The following is a 19755-nucleotide window of genomic DNA, read 5'->3' as shown; positions in this document are numbered from 1 at the left end:
GTCCTCGCCAACAGCGCTAGCAACTGAGTCCACATCATCTTCGGGGTCAGTCTGATTCATCACCAGGTTGGCAGGAACGAAACGATCCTGTTCGCCCACAGTTCCACCCGATAGTGCAGAGCGCGGCCGATGATCCCTTTGATCTCGGTCGTTTGAACCGGCCCTGAGCGATCGATTGCGACCCAACCTGAAGGCGCTGGCAGTCGTCGGGCTTGTTGCAAGTCGAACATAACACATCTCGTCCTCCAGGCCTCCCATCCCCAGTACTGGAGTTCGAGGATCAAACTCAGGCCGCAGGGTCTTGTACCAACGAGAGCCTGAGCGATTTGCTTTAGTGCCGTATCTCTTCCTTTTCCGACATTGACCATCAACACCGTCAAAAGCAGAGGACCACGGTCGAATCGTCTCCAGAATCGAGTTGGTACTGTCCTCTGATTGACAAGATCTTCCATCGTGCATCTGAAAGTAATGTCAACCAGGTTGGGGAAGACAGTACCTGGTGTACCTGTAGGAAGGGCGAATCGTGGTAGAGGGTCTATTGTGATATGTGTGACCTGGGCCAGCAACCACCTCCACGAGGGCCGCTGTTGGAATGCGCTCAGCCAGTTCAGAGAGGCGGTTGAGTCGATGATAAGGTGACCCGAGAACAAAGGTCGGAGGACGTCTTGAAGGTCGGCTGAGGTCCGCCTGCAGGTCAGGAGAAAAGGATGTGACGTTCGTCTGACGAAGAGGAATCGAGGCGCGTTGATGTTGTTCGCCGATGCTGGGATGTGCTTCAGCTCGATGTCGTAGGCTTCGAGGGGAAGATAGTTGTATATCATATTTCGCAGCTCTGCTGGTAGTGCCACGAGCGACGAAGACTGCGCAGTCGACATGATAGGTGATGAGTTACTTCTTAGCTGTTAGCAGTTGCTTGCTTGTTCGCTGGCTGATCTTTGCTTACTGATTGTGTTTGGTATTGTATGCTGCGGTATGCAGAGACTCTGGTAGAGGAGTGACTGGGTTGAGATTGGGTACTGAAGGTAGAGCAGGTGTATGAATTTTGTAGACCACTTTTCGTAGGTAATGTTGACAGACTCGACTCCTTTGTTGAGGGAAGAAGTAGAGCACGAATAGTGTCTGAAAAGGTATGCCAGATGTCTTCGAGGGTGGAATAGCGCAGATGCAATTCTTGGCGCGTAGTAGAGCTAGGCACAGAAATTATGGGGGTAATATCACCAGGAGGTGGTGGTCAGGCCGTGAAGATCGATTTTGCGCCAACACTACCCTCTTCATGCAACCCAGCCCCTCCTCGACATCTGGATTTCCCTGAGCTGCTCAGCGAGCACCTTCCTGTGGTTGACCTGTATCGTCGCCAATAAGACCACCGTCATTGGTGCCCCTTGTGCAGTATTGCATACGGTCTGCTGGGCAACGCGTTCCTGCGTCTTGCACACTCTTCCTTTAACCATTCTTGATCTTCTTATATCATTCAATTTGTGGCTTTCGATCCTTACTGTATCAACTCAGTCAACTCGTTCTTGGGTTCGCGGCAACAATCCCTCCTCTTGACATCCCTCATAACCGAGCAAAACAAAATTGCACACAATGGCCGACTCAGTCCTCCCTCGTATGATCATCAACCTGCTGAACGGAAAAGGTGTTTTCGTTCCCACCGCAAGAGCAAAGGTAATACGGACGATCATCCCGATGATCCAACAAGAGCTACCATTGTTGCTTGAAGATCATCTTTTCGAGACCATCAATCAAGCAGCGCACTTGCGCGAGAGGATCGAGTTCGATCTCGGCGACACACCACCTGCGGACCGGTGCCCCCGGGTGCACCCACGCTTTGCTGAGCTTGTGCCAGCATCAGAAAGACGGAAGTGGATGACTTTCCTGACATTGCTTGAGGCAAAGGTCGACGTTGTCAGGGGTGAGGCCTACATACTGAAGGATCGACCTTACAGCAATTCGGCCTACACGAACACCGCCGGCTTCGGTGGACGACGGAATCTTAACGTTGCTCTAATCAGGACGATGGACGCTGGTGCCCAGCTGGGTGCTAAACAGACTCGGCCGGCCAACATCGCTGCAATATCTGCGAGGATACCACGATCGACAGCAGCTTCTTCGATCAGGGGTGGTGGTGTGATGAATGCGATGGGCGGTGGTGTCGGGATTGTGTCGTCGCAGCGTTTGAGGTCTTCCTGCAGGGCCATGGTCATGCCCCTCTGCGTTGCAGATGTGGTGATACCATCGACCTTATTGAGGTGCATCATGTCCTGCCGACCAAGCTGTTGAAGGACAATGCGAACACGATTCGCGCTCTACACGCTCAAGAGCCACTGTACTGCGCAGAGAACGGCTGCAATAGGTTCCTGCAAGACATGGCGGCACCGGAACACGCCAGCGCACAGGACCAAGCCGTTTCTTGCGCTGCCTGCGGTACTGCAACCTGTCGCTCATGCCGGGAGCTCATGCGTGCACATGACGAGCTTGCACGCTGCCCAGCTGGCAACATCAATGAAGTTCGCCAGCGACTGACGACAGGTAGCTTGTGGAAGGAGTGCCGATGTGGCCATGTCATCGAGCAGAATCAAGGCTGCATACATATGACATGCCAGGATTGCCTTTATGAGTTCTGCATCAAGTGTAATAGAGAATGGAAGACATGTGACTGCCGGGACAATTGATGATCTCGGCGTCAAACATTCTTCACATGACAAGCAGGATCTCAGCTTCCAGTGAAGCAAATCCGGGGTGGCAGAAAAGGTGCTCCCATGTCTCCGGTGCGAAGGCTTCAAGCTCGATGTGAGCAGACACAAGAACAGCAAAGGCAATTACGAGAACAAGTCTCGATCTTGAGACTACTTTTGCTCGGAATAGCACAAAGAGCTCTTTGAAAAGAAGAGACGCTTTCGAGCAGGAAATTGAGGTTGCTGGTCCAAGCTTCGGGCTGCAGCGGGCAGGTGAAGCGTACCAATTGAAGCGTGGTGGAGCGATCCGGAGAAATTGAAGCCTGAAAAGTTGTTCCGGAAGCTTGGCTCGCCGGAAAGCTTTGACCTCTTGAGAGCTCTTTTCCTCCTGGCTCTTTTGAAGCTTTGCTGCATCCATACCTAGCCACTTCTCGTTATGGATTGCAGCGGCACACAAGTACCTCCCGGACTGTACATACGGCGACGTTAGGCATAAAGGTGTCCGCCTACCAAAAAATTCCATTGGTGGCCGAGCCAGAAGCAACTACTTGGATATTCGGCTGATCTCAGCAAAAGTGAGGATGCTGGCCGCTGTTATTCGGAATTTCCATGAGTCAGCGAGTCCGAGTAGTAGGCATTGAGCTGCGCAGCTCGACGAAGCCTAGCAACACCGGATCATGCTGGTCTATCTACTGGAAGCCCCAACAAGGAGAAGCTGTGTGAGAGGCACGGGCTCGGTTGCTTTCTCAACCGAACTTGACAATGCTGAGCACTGCGGTCTCTGCCCAGCTTAATCTCTCACAAGATGAGGCCGTCGAGAGACATGCGTCAGACGATATCCGTTGAAGCTCAATAATATGGACCACGTCGGTCTGTACCTCCCAGAAGCTTGGTCGTGGCGAGGGCTTCGAAGGTCAGGCTGCCCGCTGTTTACCGGCATAGCTCACTAATACTGAGCACGTTGGTTTGTATGGGCTTGAGTTGTCTGCTCGCCTGCGGAAGCGGAGGCCGACCAAACGACTAAATGTTGATTGAGCTGAAAGCTCAGATCAAGCTAGCAGTTTCGCCCAAGAAACCATGCCCACTGGTGTTGGCTTCTTCGCGGTATGACCCAAGCCACTCTAGTGGCTACCTCTTTTGGCCTGCCGAGACAACAGCAGGCGCGAGCCGAGCGGAGCTGCGACTGGATCCCGACCATAGCATGCTTCAGCAGGGAACCTGGACATGGCTTGTGCAAACCCTCGTCTCTGGTCTGCCGTGGATCGACCATGCGGTCTTCAGTGCTGTACAGGCTATGCTGCGGTGGTCTGTATAGCTCAACAGACAGAAGTCTGGGCTTATATTGTGGCAGGAGTAGCGACCTACTTCGCACTGGATCTGTCGCCAAGCATATGGACATGCCATGCGAGGTGATTTGTGTTTCACGTTTAGCTATTGTATGCTTCCACGTTATGCCGAAGTGCTCCTTCTCTTGGAAAAACCTATCCAGCTGTCGAGGTCTGCTTGACGAGGAGGTGCGAAGAGCATTGCGATATAGGCTGTTTGGGGATCGCAGAAGCTGAGGTCGAAAGCCTGTGCTACAGCCATGGCCAATAGTATGAATATCGAGGGTTGCACACACACTATCGCGGTCTCAGGTCGAACGTCAAGGATGAGGCACGTGGGAAAGCGGTTTCCTTCTCGAGTCCCTCCACCAAAGCGATTCAGCGTCTATCCGGAACAACTTTCGCCAGGATATTCGGCAGTCGAGAAGGTATCTGCATAATCTGGTGTGCAGTGAGAGGTGTTTGGCATTCATCAAGACGTTCCTGTGATGGCCAATGGCGACTCCAACTAGTCCATGTGCTGACACCGGGGAGACGAAGTCTTGGCACTATACAATGATCGACATCAAGGGAATGGTACTCCTTAGTACGACCAAGTATGAAAGACCACGAAACTGCGACCATTACTGGCAAGCTGGGAACAATATCCAGCACCGACAAGACAAAAGCATTCAGGATGTTATGCTTACCCTTCAAATGTTTGTCTCCTGAGCGACAAATAAAAGCACAGCAATCGCTAACGCACATCCAGTCAGATGTCCGATCTGTACCGATGTCTTCATCACCCGACAGCGGCGTTGCTACACTCATGGCTGTGGTGTCATCTACTGCGTTGACTGCATATATCCCCAATTCGCCGAATGCCTCACCGACCGAAGCCAATGTCCGCTCCGCTGCGACTGTGGTCAAGCGATCACTGCTCTGGAAGCTAAGCAACTGTTCACTGTCGAGGAGAAGCATAAATACGACGAGTTCAGCGCCAGTCAGCCACTATGCTGCGCAAACTGCTCGAGGTTCTTAGAGGATCTTACGAACATCACGAAGTCTTCGACCATGAGTTCAGTCAATCAGTATCTCGTCCGATGCAAGCACTGCGATCTATACACCTGTTTCCGCTGCCGCCAGCCAGAGAATAGCCATCCAGATCACAGCCTTTGCAGCCGACCAAATCCGTGGGTAGGTCTTGCTACATACCGTCTCACTCAGGGGCGCCGTGTTCGAATCTGTCCGGGGTCATGCGGTCAGCTAGTTGAGAAGAACACAGTTCAAGGATGCGATACAATTAGAAGATGTCCGGTCTGCAAGGTAGAAGATTGGTGCTATCGGTGTCATAACCTCAAGGAACACTGCTTGTGTTGAATAGGCTGGCAGCAAGATGAGGGTGGTCAGAAGCAAACATGATACGTTCTGCAATGAGCAATCAACTAAAACTACAGATACCTGCCTGCGGCCATGTCGTCGGACTGTTCAGGTCTCAGGAAGATGTGAAGTGCAGCTCAAGCTTGGTCGCGCTGATCAGGGCTGCCAGAGACATGGTGATCGAGTACCACAACAGATCATTGCTGGCTGGCTCAGAGAAGACTACTTGATATGGAAGTTGGGAACAATGATATGACAAGTACAGCATAGCACACAATATGTTACGATGTTGCAGTACTAGCATGACCTTCAAGGGTGAACCAGCAATAGATGAAATGGCTATGGATATTCCTATACTTGTCATTCTACACTGGTACTGCATGCCAGATGGCAGAGCCCTTGCTATCAATCTTCGTTACTTGAGAGGCCGTATTGCGATCATTGTTGCTCCTCTTCGATACCGGTGCCAAAGCATGGCCATGATGCTTGTAGCTTCTCGAACTCCAGCTTGAGGACCATTAAACTTCAACTCACTGAATGTCGCCTGTGGCTCGCATTTAGATCTCCAACCACTATTAACGAGCAATACTTATGTCGAGGTACCTTGTCAAGAATCTTTCCGGCTCGTGATAGTCCAATCTTCATCCTTCAGCAAGGTTGGGGATCGTTGTCAGTGTCCGGACCTAGGAGAATTGAGGTAGCATTGCTTTCAGCATCAATGCTGGGCAAGTCGTATCTGTCTTGATGGAGTTACCGAAGAAGCGTCTCGTTTATGAATACGACCTGCTGTTATTGTGTTAGAAGTACGTTCCAAGCCCTGCAAGCCTCTGTATAGAGTGGTCTACTCGTGCATGGGTGCGGAATTGACGTGTGGTGCTCAACAACGTTTCGGGAGCGCAGGCAGGTGACGAGGAATCAAGTGAAGAAACGGATCTGCACCACAACAGCAAATGTTTTTTTCTTCCACGTGCACACAGAACTCTCTGTTGCTTCCGTCATTTATCTAGCAGTCATACTGAGCACCTCTCGTCCCATCACAACCAGTCAGCTATATAGCATCTATATTGTGAGGGCATCATTCCCGTGTATCACAAGCTGCATCAGAGACGAAGAAGAGCCCCCTGCCTTTGACTTTCCACAACCGCCAACGAAAATGGCAGACCATCAGCAGCCCGCCCTCGATGTTGACGCCGCACGTGCAGACTTGCTACGACGGCAAATCAGAATTGCCATAGAGACCGTCTTCCGACTGCAGCGTGAACAAGGAGACCCGATCTCATGGGAAGTGTACAACTTGCAGCCAAGAGAGACGCCTGGGGAGATAATATTGACCGAAGAAGAGGTCGATATTCTGATGACCGACGAGGTCCTGGTTAGAGAGTTGGGGCGTTTTATAGCGCAAGAGATTGACGGCGTCAACGTTCGCGACGATGACGACGAAGCAGACGATCAGGAATCTGAGCCTGATGAAGAGTTGGCGCTGTGCCAAGTTTGTTTCGAAACCATTGACTTGTCCGTCAATGAGTACTTACAATGTGCTTGTGGCGAGACATGGTGTTCCGATTGCACCAGTCGAGCTTTTGCTGTCGCCGTCGAAGACAGGAGCCAATGGCCGATTCGTTGTGAATGCGGCGCAATAACCAATGTTGATGCTGCCAGCCATGTTCTGCCGCCAACGTTCCTCGAGCAGAACCGAAGGAGATTCCAGGAGTGGAATGCCATTTTACCACTGTATTGCGGTAAGCAAACTTGTTCTGTGTTCCTGCTGGATATGGCAACGCGAGCAGCTGGACCACAGCCTGACAAGTTTGTACAATGCAATGAGTGCAGATCAAAAACCTGCACTCAATGCAAGGCATCCAGAAAGAACCACACGAAGAAGGGGAAATGCCGCAGGAGGACTTTGGCGCATACAGCGCAGAATCTCGTTACGAACAGCGAGTCGCGAGCATGTCGTTGTGGCCATGTCATCGAGAGGAATGATGGCTGTAGGCACATGACTTGTTCAGGATGCACGTACGAGTTTTGCTTCGTATGCGGTGCTAGATGGTGGACCTGCGATTGTGAGATGTTTGATCCGGAGGATGCTGAAGATATAGACGAGGATGTGAACGCTCAATGAAGTCACCTTAAGAGCTGTACACATGAGAACAACAGGGCATGTCTTGTTGATATTAGAATCGGACGGAACTAAGCAAGGACTCACTGTCTACCCAGCAAGAACTCAGGGCAAACATACCAGAAACTCTGAGTTCGTGCCTCCCTTGCCTCTATCAGTGCTTACGCTTCAACGAAGTGGCGATCTATTGCCCCTTCGTACATCGTCCTTTATCACGCTCATAGTCGCCAGTGCGAATCATAAGCTCAGTAGATATGTCCGGAAGCTACTAGATAGTATATGGCTGATCACGCGTGCAGGTGAAAGTGAAGGTCAGGGGTGAACGCACCGAAAGGATAACACGTGATGACTAAGCGACCTCCCGCCGAACTTGACCGCAAACAGTCACGTCAACAAACAGGCCAAACTTCGAGTCGCAACTTCCAGAAGAGGCCTCACACCTTCACTACTATTTCTTCAGGACTTTTGTACTGCATTTGACCTCTCCAGCGCATCCGCGCAACGTATCTACCATGGCATCGCCCGCTAAGCGCATGCGCATGTCCTCCCAGCGGGCCTCACTATCAGGCAGTTCCCTCCGCCAATCCGTCTCAGTCACAACTCCTTCCCAGAATGCGCTTCGAGCAAGCACCAATGCAGCCAATCGAGCAGGAACAGCCCAGCCGACATCCTACGATATCATCTCAGGACAGCCGATAGAGTTGGCTCCCGAGAAGGCTCGAAGGAGGTCCTTCTCTCACTCACAAGGACCCGGCCAGAGTCTACATGCTTCACAATCGCTGAGGAAGAGCACGAGTAGACAATCGCTGCTGCCACAACCACATTCACAGCCACAGCAGAGTGTTCAGGCGGTGAATCAGCAGAAACATCAAGATGAGAAGCTTGAGCTCCAGGCTCGGATCAACAAGCTAGAGTATGAGAATAGAAATCTCGAGGCTGAACGTGGCATGATCAGTCTGCAGCACGAGAAGGAACTGCGTGAGGCTCAGGCGAGGGCAGACGCGGACTACAAGAGATATCAGGATGCTGAATCTGAGCGGCTGAAAGCTGTACGGCAGCACGAGAATGCCATGAAAGAGATTAGGGACATTCGAGACAGAGGCGCTAATGATTCTGCTGTTGTCGAGAGGCGGTCACGAGATTTACAAGTTCAATGCGACCAGTTGAGAGAAGACAAGGAGGATCTGGAGGCTAGGTTGTCAGACGCCGAACGTGAGATGAGAAGGATACAAGTCGAGGATGTTGAGGGTGCTAGAAGCCGCCTTGAACGAACGATGCAGGAGACTGCTGCTGAGTTGGAGGAAATGAAGGCTCGCTTCGAGACTGTGAACGATAAGTTACGCGAGAAGGAGAAATATGCTGAAGAACTGGAGGGGAAAGTCCTGGATCTTAATGGGAGGACTGGCGGAGGAGAGGAGCTCGAGGTGTTGAAGAGAGAGTTCAGTGAGCAGATGGCCAATGTCCGACGGCTGGAGAACATCGAAAGAGATCAACGAACGAAGATACGGAGATTGGAGGACGAAAGACGGAGTGTGAATGTGGTTATGGAGGAGAAGCGAGCTCTAGAAACCAGGATTAGGGTGTTGCAGGATTGTGAGCGAAGAGCTGCCGAGATGGAGATGCAGAAGGAACTGCTCGAAGACGAGAAGAGAACGTGGACCAGCCTGCTGGAGCGTGAGGGCGATGAAGATCAGCCAGCATTCGAAAGTCCTGAGGCTGTCGTCAAAGCCCTCGTCAATGAACGGATCGAGCATGCTCAAGTCCTAGAACGGGTCGGCGAAGTCGAGAGCGAGCTCATTGGCAAGGATGAGGCTTTGAAGGCTGTCGAGTCCGAGAGAAATGTGCTAAGAATGGAGTTGGAAAAAGCAAAAGAAAATGCTACAATGCAGGAGACGCAAGCCCCAGAACCAGAGAGCAAAGCCATCAAGAGGCTGGAACGCCAGTCAGAGCTTGCAAAGAAAGAAATCGAGTATCTGCGTGCACAGCTCGACACCTTCAACTCAGAAGAACTCACCATGATGGACAACCAAAATTTCGACACCCAACGAGCAGAGCAAATACAGCGCCTCGAAAACCTAGTCACCGAATACAAATCAGAAATCCAAACCCTCCACACCCAAATCTCATCCCTCGAATCCGCACCCCCAGCACCCGAACCTCAACCCATCCAAACCCCCCAACTCGCCGGTCAAAAACGCCCAGCAGAATCCCAAGACCCCGACAACAACGAAGAACTAGGCCGCCTCCTCCGCAAGAACAAAAACCTCCAAACCGCCCTCGAAAAATCCAAACGCGACTCCGCAATGCTCGCAACACAACTCCAAGCCACACGATCCCAACTCAAAGCCCTCCGCTCATCAACCTCGTATCGCATCCTCGAGCTGCGCGAGAATCCAACGGCTACACACCAGGCGATTCAGGCCAGCACCCTCCGCACCCTGCAGCAAGAAAACAGGGATCTCATGGTGCAGCTGCGCGGGAACCAAGATGAGATGTCGCGCGTTAAGGTCGTGCCCGTTTCTAGTCTTGATGCCCTGAAACTCGATCTAAGCGATATGGAGCGCCAACTTGAGAGTAAAGATAAGCGTATGCGTCGACAGAGGGAGATATGGACTGACAAGGCGGCTGAGTTTCGGGATGTGATTTCGAGTATACTGGGGTATAAGGTTACGTTTTTGCCGAATGGGAAGGTTAGGGTTCGGAGTATGTATTATAATCCTGCACGGTCCGGGAATGGGGATGGGGAGGGGGGTGAGGAGGTGGAGGTAGATGAGGATGATAGGGAGGATTACATTGAGTTTGATGGGGAGAAGGGGACTATGAAGATTGGTGGGGGGAGGGATGGGGCGTTTGGGAAGGCGATTGAGGGGCAGGTTAGTTATTGGGTTGGGGAGAAGAAGGAGATTCCGTGTTTTTTGGCGGCTATGACGTTGGAGTTTTATGAGGAGTTTGGGGGGATGGCGGAGGGGAGGGGTGAAGGGGGGTGAGTAGGGAGTAGTGAGCGGTGATGGTTGGATGCGGACGCGGACGAATGAGGAATTGCGTTGCTGGCGCGAATGTGCTTGATGTTTAGAGATACCCCAGAATGCGAATTAGTGTTTTGTCGATGCTAGATTCGGACTGTGCCTACAGCTTTTCCTCGTTCTGAAGCTACTAGCTCGTGAAAACTGCGTGTGGTCGGTATCACTGCAATCCCTATCTTGTGCCTTGCTCTATTGCGGTCTCAGCCGTGGGGCAATGTGAAACATAAGGGAACGCATTATGAGGCTGTTGTCCTTTCAAGCGTGCCTGTGTGAGTCCGTTCTGATGAAAATGAGCAATTCGCATTCATGCAATCCACGTATTCTAGCTCCGTTATTGAAGACTAATTCCCAGCAACTATGAAACGTGATCCGATTCCTGCCATAGGATCATGCAGTTTATGCAGACGATCCATGTAAGATGTATCGTGCAGTGACTCCCAGGGAGCAGACTGAAGCACGTCTGGTGAAGGGCTCAGGAATCCCTGTCTGTGTATAAATGCCTCGTGTCTGCATTCAAAACAAATCGGCGATTTCCCATCACGATATGAACAAAGATACACGCAGCACTGTGACAACCCGAGTAGGAATACTACTCAAGTATCAGCCGGCTCCATATCTCTAGTCCTGGGTAGTTTTCCGAGTATCCTTGCGCTTTGAATACTTACATAAGTAGGTAAGTGGGCGTATAAACAGCTACGTGTCAGTATTATTGTTATATAAGCTCTACCAGACCCACCTACTACTATAGAGGGAGACTTCACCGCCAAGAATACTCTCGAGTACTGGGGAGTACTCAAGAATCGATACTCCTACTCCCGAGTAGCATACTACTTGGGAATACTACTCAGGAGTTCGCGGTCCTGCATACACGATCAGAAGTTGCTAGTCTGTACCGACGACGGGAATGCCATAGACAAACATCAAGTCGCGCAAGATACTGGTTAAAATAGATCTAAAATTGAATCGTTGTTCTGGTTGCAGTCGGGTTCCTGCCATCGACGTCTTCCATCACTCCCACCATTCGCCTCTCAACTCAATTGCGTGGAACCAGTCCACCTTTGACTCGAATTGTGCTGGCTCTGGTCCTGATTTGCTGCTGTCGACTCCATCATCTTGTCCGTGGGCGTAGGACTCCTTAGCTCGGTGCGCGGGTGCCGATCGTGTTCCGCAAGGAAGGGCACGGCGAAAGGGCTCTGGGAAGTGTCAGCCACTTCTGGAATGTCTGCTGGCTGCGATCGATGCTTAGCCCGTCGAGTCAGCCACCACCAGATGCCCAGTGCTGCAGCTACAACGGCTGCAACACCAACGGCGGCGCCTATGCCTGCTTTCGCACCTGTAGAAAGACTGCCGCTGCTTGCACTGCTAGTGGACGTTGATGGGCTGGAGGACGATGTGGTTGCGGTGCCCGGGGTTATACTTCCTGACAAAGCTGTCTGAGTAGCCGAAGAAGATACAGATGTGCTTGCGCTTACGCTCGTGCTTGTCTCAGGCGCACGGGTGGCGACATCCCACCCAGATGTGGCAGACAGATCCTGTTCGAATCCCTCTCTCTTCAGCCAACAATTGTATAACCCGTTCGGCTGGGATGCTTGGTACACAACAGCCTCACAGTCGTGGTTGTCGTTGCAGAGATCGAGACAGTTTAACATGGACAGAGCCGGAAACTGTAGCAAGTCATTTGCAACAATGTTGTGGCCGCAAAGCATATTGTACGTTAGGCCATTGGTTGTTTTGCGTGGCGAGATATCCAAGCAGTCCGCTTCTGTCTGCACACTGTCGAGATCGAGTATTGCAGTGGCAGCAGAGAGGTCAGCCGTTACATCCGTGATGACGCTTGTAGACGATACCGAGTGTTGCAGTATCCAGCAGTGTTAGCTATCGTTCCTCCATACAAAGCCATAGCATAGTGGATGGTTCTCGACGCACTTTGTTTGGCAGGTTGAGAAGGAAGTGGCAGCTACTTGGACATCAACTTGGTCGGAAGGGTTGGGAAGGGTGTAGCCACAGTAAGTGTCAAATGTAGCATGGAAATCGCCGAAGTCGTAGGATGATGTGTCGGGCGGGCAGTCTGCTCTGAATTAGCTACTGTGTGTTTGAAGATGCGCAAGGCTCGGTGAAGCGCCAGCGTGGTGCAGTGTACCGTCGCCCACAACCCTTCCAAAGTATCCCGAAAACATAATACCTGCGACCACAAGTATCGCCATCCTGTGATCTATCAGGCTGAGAATCACCTGGTCCCGAAGTTGCCTGTTTTGGTTCGAAGATCAAAGCTGACAACTATCGAATGGCTATCAGCTCTTTCTGGTGTGATGCTCGGAGGCACAGAAAATGCGAACACGAAACAGCTGCAAGATGGTGTCGGATCATGTACGGTCTGCAATCAAGTCTGCCTTCCTGGGGGAATCTCTCAAGCTTTCCAACTCTACCTGGGACAGTTGCCATCTTGGTCGTAGTCTTGTTAGCTTTGCTACAGAGTCCTCTGTGGCTGCAGTTTATGCAAGAGCTAGCGGAATGTCAGACTGGGGTAGTGATGATCAGCGCGAGGTGTTCCTCAGCCTGATACACTTTTGTGAACCGTTTCGCGTCGGAAGCGCGACGTTTCCACCGTCTGTCTCGTGCGTACAATGACCGGGCTTCCAGAAGCTGTAAGCTTCATTGTTCGAGCTGGAACTTGAGAAAGCAGGAACAAAAGCACGCTGAAGCAGCACAAGTTCATGCTGCCAAGCTCGATGTCTGGACTAGCGTGTGTTAGTCTGGAGCAATCAAGGCTCATGGTGGCTTGATGTCTAGATACCCGAAATCTAGATCAGCTCAATGTCCGAAGGATATGCACACAGCTGTCACAAAGGCAACCAGTGAAGTTGTTCAGAACGTAAGGTGTGATTGTGCGGCTTGAGCGCCGAAATAGGAGAAGCCTGGGCGCACGCGATGTCGTGTGCAAACGAGATCCAGATGTGGTCTGAAACATGATTCAGGCTGGTCGTCGTGATATGTTTCTTGCATCTGGTGAGGAACGGTTTGAACGTAGTTGTGCCTGGAGCGTGAGCACGGGCGAGCTTCACGTCGTCCGGTGAGCCCTCGCCCAGTCACAACCTAATCATTTAGAGATGTATGAGCCTCTACAGGAGCGTCGTCCATGTGCGGATGTGACCAATGTGAGCATTTATAACACAGCCGAAGTCAGGTGAGTGCAATGGCTTGATTCGCGACATGACTCGGAGTGCGACTGTCCTTCGAGATGCCACGTACCGAAAGTGCAGGTGCGATACAGATCGGTGAGCTTCTACCTCCTAGCTAGGCTGCCTGAGGCAAAATTTTCTTGCTTGCAATAACCAGCCAATCAAGGATGGAAGCATAAAATTTATGCGGGGAAATTCTCGAAATGCAAGTGACGTCTTGTTCGGCAACATGGTAGATCATCCATTCTGCGTGCTCGGAGATGTCGCCATCAATCGACCTGACAAATAGATGAGCGGCTCTGGCGGATTGTTGAATGCCTCGGAATGATATAAGTATGTCTCAACGGTAGGTTGCTCTTCACTACTCAGTTCCCAAACGTCTTCTGTCACATTAAACTGCTGTTTCCCTACATCACTCCATACCAGCAACGTAATGGCAACAACAATAGAATCAATCACCAGCACCATCTTCACTGGCCAGAATGACCCATCCTACATCCCTCGTGGCCCCGTCAAGGCAAAAATAAACTTCTTCCGTGATCCCGAAGACGGCAGCAAGCCACACAACTACGTCGAGGCGCCACCCGAGGGTCAACCGCAGCGCAACTACGGCCACGACGAAATTGAAATTGAGCTGCAAGATATCCGCGATCGCGAGTCCAACTTCTACCTCGACAAGGACGCATTTCAGGCGGTCAAGGGCATCCCTTCCGAAGAGAAAGATTTCACAGACGACGAACACATCAAGAGCACTTATTACCCTGAGGTTGAAAAGTTGCTGTTAGATAATGTGCCGGGTGCACACAAAGTCACACTCTTCGACCACACGGTTCGCAGATCGAATCCTGATGCACCGCGGGCACCGGTGACGAGGTGCCATGTTGACCAGACTGCACGGTCGACAGAGTGGCGCGTCAAGCTGCATAACCCCGAGGATGCAGACGAGCTGCTCAAGGGTCGTTACCGCATCATCAATGTCTGGCGGCCGTTGAATGGGCCCGTTCAGGCCTCGCCACTGGGGTTCGCCTCAGCCGATACGACTGAGGACAATGATCTCGTGCCCGTTGAGCACAGATACCCGCACAGGACGGGCGAGACGGCGGCTGTGAGATACAACAAGGGCCAGCAGTTTTATTACTGGTCTGGTATGCTCAACGATGAAAGATTGTTTTTGAAGTGCTATGATAGCAAGGATGGAGTTGGTCAGAGAGTACCTCATACGGCTTTTGTTGACCCGAGAACACCTGAGGGCGCGAGGGGACGGGAGAGTATTGAGGTTAGGGCACTTGTCTATGGTTGAGGAGGTGATTTGTCTGGGCCCGTTATTTGTAGTATTAGCATAACATATTCTTGTAGTATTTACTTCTTTTGAATCATCAAAGTGATCTTCTATGCTCATGCTTGATCCCATCTCCTTTATTCACCAATAGATACCGTAGACTGTCGAGTGGAAGCAAGTACACCTCCTGTCTTGCTCTTGCCTCATACTAGCTCGCTCAAGCATATATGGCAAGTTAGCCGACCGCCTCCCAGCACACTTGCATCAGGGACTTTCGGGCCAGATTGACACCAAACGCAGCTGCACCATATCTCTCCACAACCCAGATCACTCCTCTACTACTGCTTCTCTACACAACTCCCTACCTCAAATTGATCTTCAAATCTGTCTCGAGTACCACCGACACAAAGACCATCCCACGATCACCCGACGTCCTACGCTCACCGAGCAACGAGATCCCCCAATCACTACCAATACTGCGAGTCGCGAATACAGAACAAACCACAGTCAAGATGTCAGAAACGTTCCAGGACCTGAAGGATATCCCACAAGATTTCTTCAAGGAGGGAACGCAGTTCATCAACAGGTGCACGAAGCGTGAGTTTACCTTGTACATACATCTTTCCTGCGACAATTCGGTGAACGGACATGGCTTGGGCTGGTCGAGTATGGCTATTGCCTTATGGGCATGAAATCTGGCGCAAATACGGTGTCGTATATCTGTTTTAGGCTGCCGGGCCAGAAGCTGAAACTGTGCTTATGCTCGGCTATGGTTATGAGATCTGGACGTGGTGCGCGTAAGTACGCGAAGAGCTACAGCGAGACAAGCCCGGCTCTTGGACTGCCATGTCTCGCCCAGCCAGCCAGAAAGAGGAGGCACAAAACCACAGATCATGCAACGCAATAGTCCAAGTCAAGAACTCAAGCTAACAACTTCACTCTAGCTGACCGCCGTGAATTCATAAAAATCAGCCAAGCAGTCGGAATGGGTTTCTTGATTATGGGCGCGATTGGATATTTCATCAAGCTGAGTGAGTACCACCCGTCACGTCCCCTGTTTTTTCCGTCGAGTTGCGTGGCGCAGGAGAGAGGAGGACGAAGGCATGTAGGCAGGAGAGGAAATCCAGAGAAGATGCAGGGCCAAGAATAAGGATCGTAACGGCGTAGGAAGAAGGGGAACAGGCATAGGCCTACGCGCATCGCGAACTTGACCACTGGGACAGAACAGTCTGGGGGGTCGCATGACGCGGCGAGTGCTGACGAGTTTGTGCTAACATTCTTCTCCACAGTACACATCCCAGTCAACAATGTATTAGTCGGATAGCGGAGAGGTGACGAAAGAGCAACGAGGCAACGCAGCAAGGATGTGGAAGCCCGCCAGATCAAGCAAGTTTGAGTTGGGCTTAGGCGGACGCATTGCAACAGAACATGAGGCAATGCTCAGTGTGTGGTGGGATCTTCACGCGGCTGGTAGACGGATGGTGTTTCCTTGTCGCGACCTCGACGTTCATCGAAGGAAACCATTCATATCAGTGCTGGTGTGTGAGGCACCACCAAGAATTTATTCACCGCCACCTCTGCATGGTCACGGACAATCGAACCTGGAAAGATAATGTTGAAGGAGCTGTGACGCTCTATTCCTTCTGCTTTATGGCATTTGCGGAGATCAGCCTCGTATGTTGACATGATAATATTCTATGCTATATGCATGACTTCGTGAGTCGTGACATCGTCCAACAATCCACCCAGACACTATTTCCAAATGCGCCGCCCTGCCAAGCCCAAAATATGGATGAGTGGCAAATCAGATAAGACACTGAGCCGTCTTTCCTGGCATCAACCAACATGCGATCCCAGATCAATCACCCCCAAATCACATCCTCCTCTTTCCTGTTCTGAGGACTGGCTGGCACTCCACACCCTACTTGCCAAAACACACACACCACGCTCAACTCCATCACTCTCCCTCCCCGTTGCCACATCAATCTCAGCTGAACCCCCACAACAGCCCAACCCCAATACCAGCCCCCAGAACCCACCGTCACCAACCACCCCCTCCACCACCACCACCCTCCTCCTCCCCACCAAACCTCGCCGGCCTAACCGGATTACTCCTAAGCCCCCGTCCACCCGCCCTATTCCTCTCCCTCTGCCTCCCCACCTTCGGCCCACCCCTCGGCTCCAACCTCGCATTATACGGCTGCCCCATCTCCGGATACCCATCATCCTCATGATCAATCCACTGTCCATCCACAGCCCCGACCATCCGATCTTTATCCCTCAGTGACCCCGGTGCATTCGGCTGGAACGCGCTATCGTTCCAGGAGTGCGCACTCACGGTGCCCGTGCTCATTCCCCATCCGTTCCACGATGTTGCCGCAATGACAGGGGCGGTAGGGGACCACGAGGCGTCGCGGACGCAGGTTTTCCACACGTTGGAATTATAACCCATATCCCAATCAAACGCGTCGCCGCGCCCGTCACTGGGTGGTCGTGTGCCGCGTGTCGCTGAGCTAACATCAATAGTAGCCACTTGTTGACCGTCCAAATCCCAAATGTAGACCTTCCCATCCTCACTCCCACTATACACATATCTCGAATTCGTGCTCGTCGGCGGACTAAAATGACACCGAATCAGCGTCTTCAACACGCTATGCCCCCGAAACGTAACAACACTACAATCATCCGGGTTAGGTTCCCAGTCTCTCAGATTATACTCCGCAAACCGATAATCGAAGTTAGTGGTGTATCGACCCAGATTCATATCGTCGAATTTAGACGGGCTGTGCATTTTCCGTAGATCCCACAGTTTCATCATCTGGTCTTTCCCATTCGAGAGAACGTAGCGCCCGTCGCCTTTGCTGTCGACGTAGGTTATTCCCTCTGTGTGCCCCACGAACACGCCGGCTTCACGGCCATCGGCCATGGAGCGGCGGTCCCAGACGCGGAGGGTCTGGTCGTCGGAGCCGGAGAAGAGGATGTGAGGGGAGGATTTATCACCGAAGCAGACGGCGTTGACGTCGTCGATGTGTTTCCGGAGTTTGAGCGTTGTCTTGCGCGTTTCAATGTCGTAGACTAGGACGCTGTGATCTGATGTCCCGGCTACGATTTCGCGGCCGTCGCCGCTGAAGCGTAAACTCCAGATTCCGAAGCCCTGGCGGCCCATGTAGTGCGCTCTTGTGTCGCCTAGTTGCGAGCCGGGCGCGTAGTTCGTGAAGTCGAGGAGGGTGTGGCCGTCTGCGGCGGTGGGGTCTGTGGGGGCGAGACAGACGGTGTGCCGGATGGAACTGTATGCGAGGAAGCGGTTGTCGGGGGAGAGTGTGGCGTCTGTGATTGTCCATTGGCCGAAGGGGAAGTCGACTGTTTTGTAGTATTTCCAACTGTACGGGTTTGAGGTGTCGTACATTTGGACCTTGAAGTTTTGGGTGCAGCTGAAGAAGAAGTTGCCGTCGTCGGAGAATTGGCCGCTGTAGGCGCGGGAGTCGTAGTGGATTATGGAGTCGGCGGAGGTGGTGTGGGGTATTAGGGATTGGGCCAGGAGGCGGTTCTGGCGGCTTGCGCTGGATCGCGGTTCGATACCTAGACGGCGCCAGAGGAGGCGTTGGCTGACTGTGCTCTTGCGGTGGATGGCACGTTCTATCCTGCTGTCTTTTGTGCCGAATGTGCCGGATTGCATTAGTTTGCGGCCTTCTGGGTTGGGGATTTTGGGGAAGCGGTTGGGATCGAGGTTGCGCCTGCGAGCATGACGCCTTCTTGGGAAGCCTCTGTGTGGGTAGTAGTCGTCGTCGTCGTCTTCATCGTCATCATCGTCGTCGTCATCTGGGATATTGGCAACAGCGGCGCCACGGCCACCATTTGCGCCGCCGTAGGTTATTATCCTGTAGTTTCCCTGGGCTAGGATGCGTTGGAGACCGTCGTGGCCTCCAAGTAAGGCTTGGAGATGGGCGAGTGTACCTGGATAGTCTCAGTATGGGCCATCCGTAGTATCGGATCAGAGCTCACGTTGCTGCCTCCTCTCCGTGGCGGCCTCTTGGTTTGTGGCTGCACCTCCTGCTTCTGCTACTGCTGCCGGATCTTCTGTTTCTGTCCTTTCACCTTCATCTTCACCTTCATCTTCACCCTCATCGAGAGTTCCATCGTCTTCAAAGACTATCTCTATATCGCCATCTTGAAAGTCCTCGGATGCGTCTGGCCGATGTCAGCATGGAATTCGTATTCATGAAAGTCCCTGCTCGCACCTTCAAAGTCATCCGTCTCGGCCTCAGTCTCAGTCTCCAGCTGACTTCCACTAGCAAGAGTACTCAGCTCAGTCGCAGGCTCGAATATGTCGTCATCCTCTTCATCCTCAAACAGATCTGATATCGATTGTTGGAGGCGTTCTTCGGAACCAGACATTATGATTAGATCCTTCTCCTTGTTGATGTCCAAGCACGACTGACTAAGGCAATGAATCAAAGTACAAGAATATCATGGCTACGAGAGCCTGCGGTACAGATAGAAGGCTAATAGATGTCCGTAAGCTAGAGCATGCACAGTGTGGTCTTATGGATTGACCTCCCATCATGCCGGTGTGAGCTTATCGGAGATAAGGTCGATGACTTCCCCTCGTCGATCATTTAGGCTTAATTAGGTGTAGTGTAGGCTGTTACATCCGAGGCACTCATACCGCCGAGTTGCCTGCTGTTGCCCCCAAACCAAAAGTGGTCTTGCGACTAGAGAAAAGGAATCATGCCCGCAGCATACCTAAACACGGGCAGGAACCAGCGTGAATATTACAGTAGTCGACATAAAGT

At 52.0% G+C, this 19755-nt stretch overlaps 8 protein-coding genes across 8 annotated transcripts; 5 read left to right on the top strand and 3 right to left on the bottom strand.

Moving 5' to 3' along the window:
- Positions 1–59: 59 nt before the first annotated feature.
- PMZ80_007495 (uncharacterized protein) lies at positions 60–875 on the bottom strand (the record flags this gene model as incomplete). Its single annotated transcript, XM_064875903.1, has 1 exon — positions 60–875. The coding sequence occupies one exon, from the start codon at positions 873–875 to the stop codon at positions 60–62; it is 816 nt and encodes a 271-aa protein (XP_064728167.1).
- Positions 876–1587: 712 nt separating this feature from the next.
- Positions 1588–2283, top strand: PMZ80_007494 (uncharacterized protein; the record flags this gene model as incomplete). The annotated part of the gene is made up of 1 exon (XM_064875902.1): positions 1588–2283. One exon carries the CDS (start codon positions 1588–1590, stop codon positions 2281–2283), a length of 696 nt encoding a protein of 231 aa, XP_064728166.1.
- Positions 2284–6515: 4232 nt separating this feature from the next.
- On the top strand, positions 6516–7002 carry PMZ80_007493 (uncharacterized protein; the record flags this gene model as incomplete). Its single annotated transcript, XM_064875901.1, has 2 exons — positions 6516–6835; positions 6888–7002. The coding sequence occupies 2 exons, from the start codon at positions 6516–6518 to the stop codon at positions 7000–7002; spliced, it is 435 nt and encodes a 144-aa protein (XP_064728165.1).
- Positions 7003–7993: 991 nt separating this feature from the next.
- MAD1 (coiled-coil domain-containing protein mad1) lies at positions 7994–10468 on the top strand (the record flags this gene model as incomplete). Its single annotated transcript, XM_064875900.1, has 1 exon — positions 7994–10468. One exon carries the CDS (start codon positions 7994–7996, stop codon positions 10466–10468), a length of 2475 nt encoding a protein of 824 aa, XP_064728164.1.
- Positions 10469–11532: 1064 nt separating this feature from the next.
- Positions 11533–12210, bottom strand: PMZ80_007491 (uncharacterized protein; the record flags this gene model as incomplete). The annotated part of the gene is made up of 1 exon (XM_064875899.1): positions 11533–12210. One exon carries the CDS (start codon positions 12208–12210, stop codon positions 11533–11535), a length of 678 nt encoding a protein of 225 aa, XP_064728163.1.
- Positions 12211–14116: 1906 nt separating this feature from the next.
- Positions 14117–14983, top strand: PMZ80_007490 (uncharacterized protein; the record flags this gene model as incomplete). Its single annotated transcript, XM_064875898.1, has 1 exon — positions 14117–14983. The coding sequence occupies one exon, from the start codon at positions 14117–14119 to the stop codon at positions 14981–14983; it is 867 nt and encodes a 288-aa protein (XP_064728162.1).
- Positions 14984–15189: 206 nt separating this feature from the next.
- Positions 15190–15654, top strand: PMZ80_007489 (uncharacterized protein; the record flags this gene model as incomplete). Its single annotated transcript, XM_064875897.1, has 2 exons — positions 15190–15196; positions 15263–15654. 2 exons carry the CDS (start codon positions 15190–15192, stop codon positions 15652–15654), a joined length of 399 nt encoding a protein of 132 aa, XP_064728161.1.
- A 1349-nt stretch (positions 15655–17003) lies between these two features.
- PMZ80_007488 (uncharacterized protein) lies at positions 17004–19357 on the bottom strand (the record flags this gene model as incomplete). The annotated part of the gene is made up of 3 exons (XM_064875896.1): positions 17004–18916; positions 18965–19150; positions 19201–19357. The coding sequence occupies 3 exons, from the start codon at positions 19355–19357 to the stop codon at positions 17004–17006; spliced, it is 2256 nt and encodes a 751-aa protein (XP_064728160.1).
- Positions 19358–19755: the final 398 nt, after the last annotated feature.

Source organism: Knufia obscura, assembly GCF_036327395.1.
Source record: "Knufia obscura strain CCFEE 5817 isolate CBS 148926 chromosome Unknown scaffold_9, whole genome shotgun sequence".
NCBI classification, from domain to species: Eukaryota; Fungi; Ascomycota; class Eurotiomycetes; order Chaetothyriales; family Trichomeriaceae; genus Knufia; species Knufia obscura.
The sequence above is the reverse complement of the archived record's forward strand: the minus strand, read 5'-3'. Positions and strand labels throughout refer to the sequence as shown.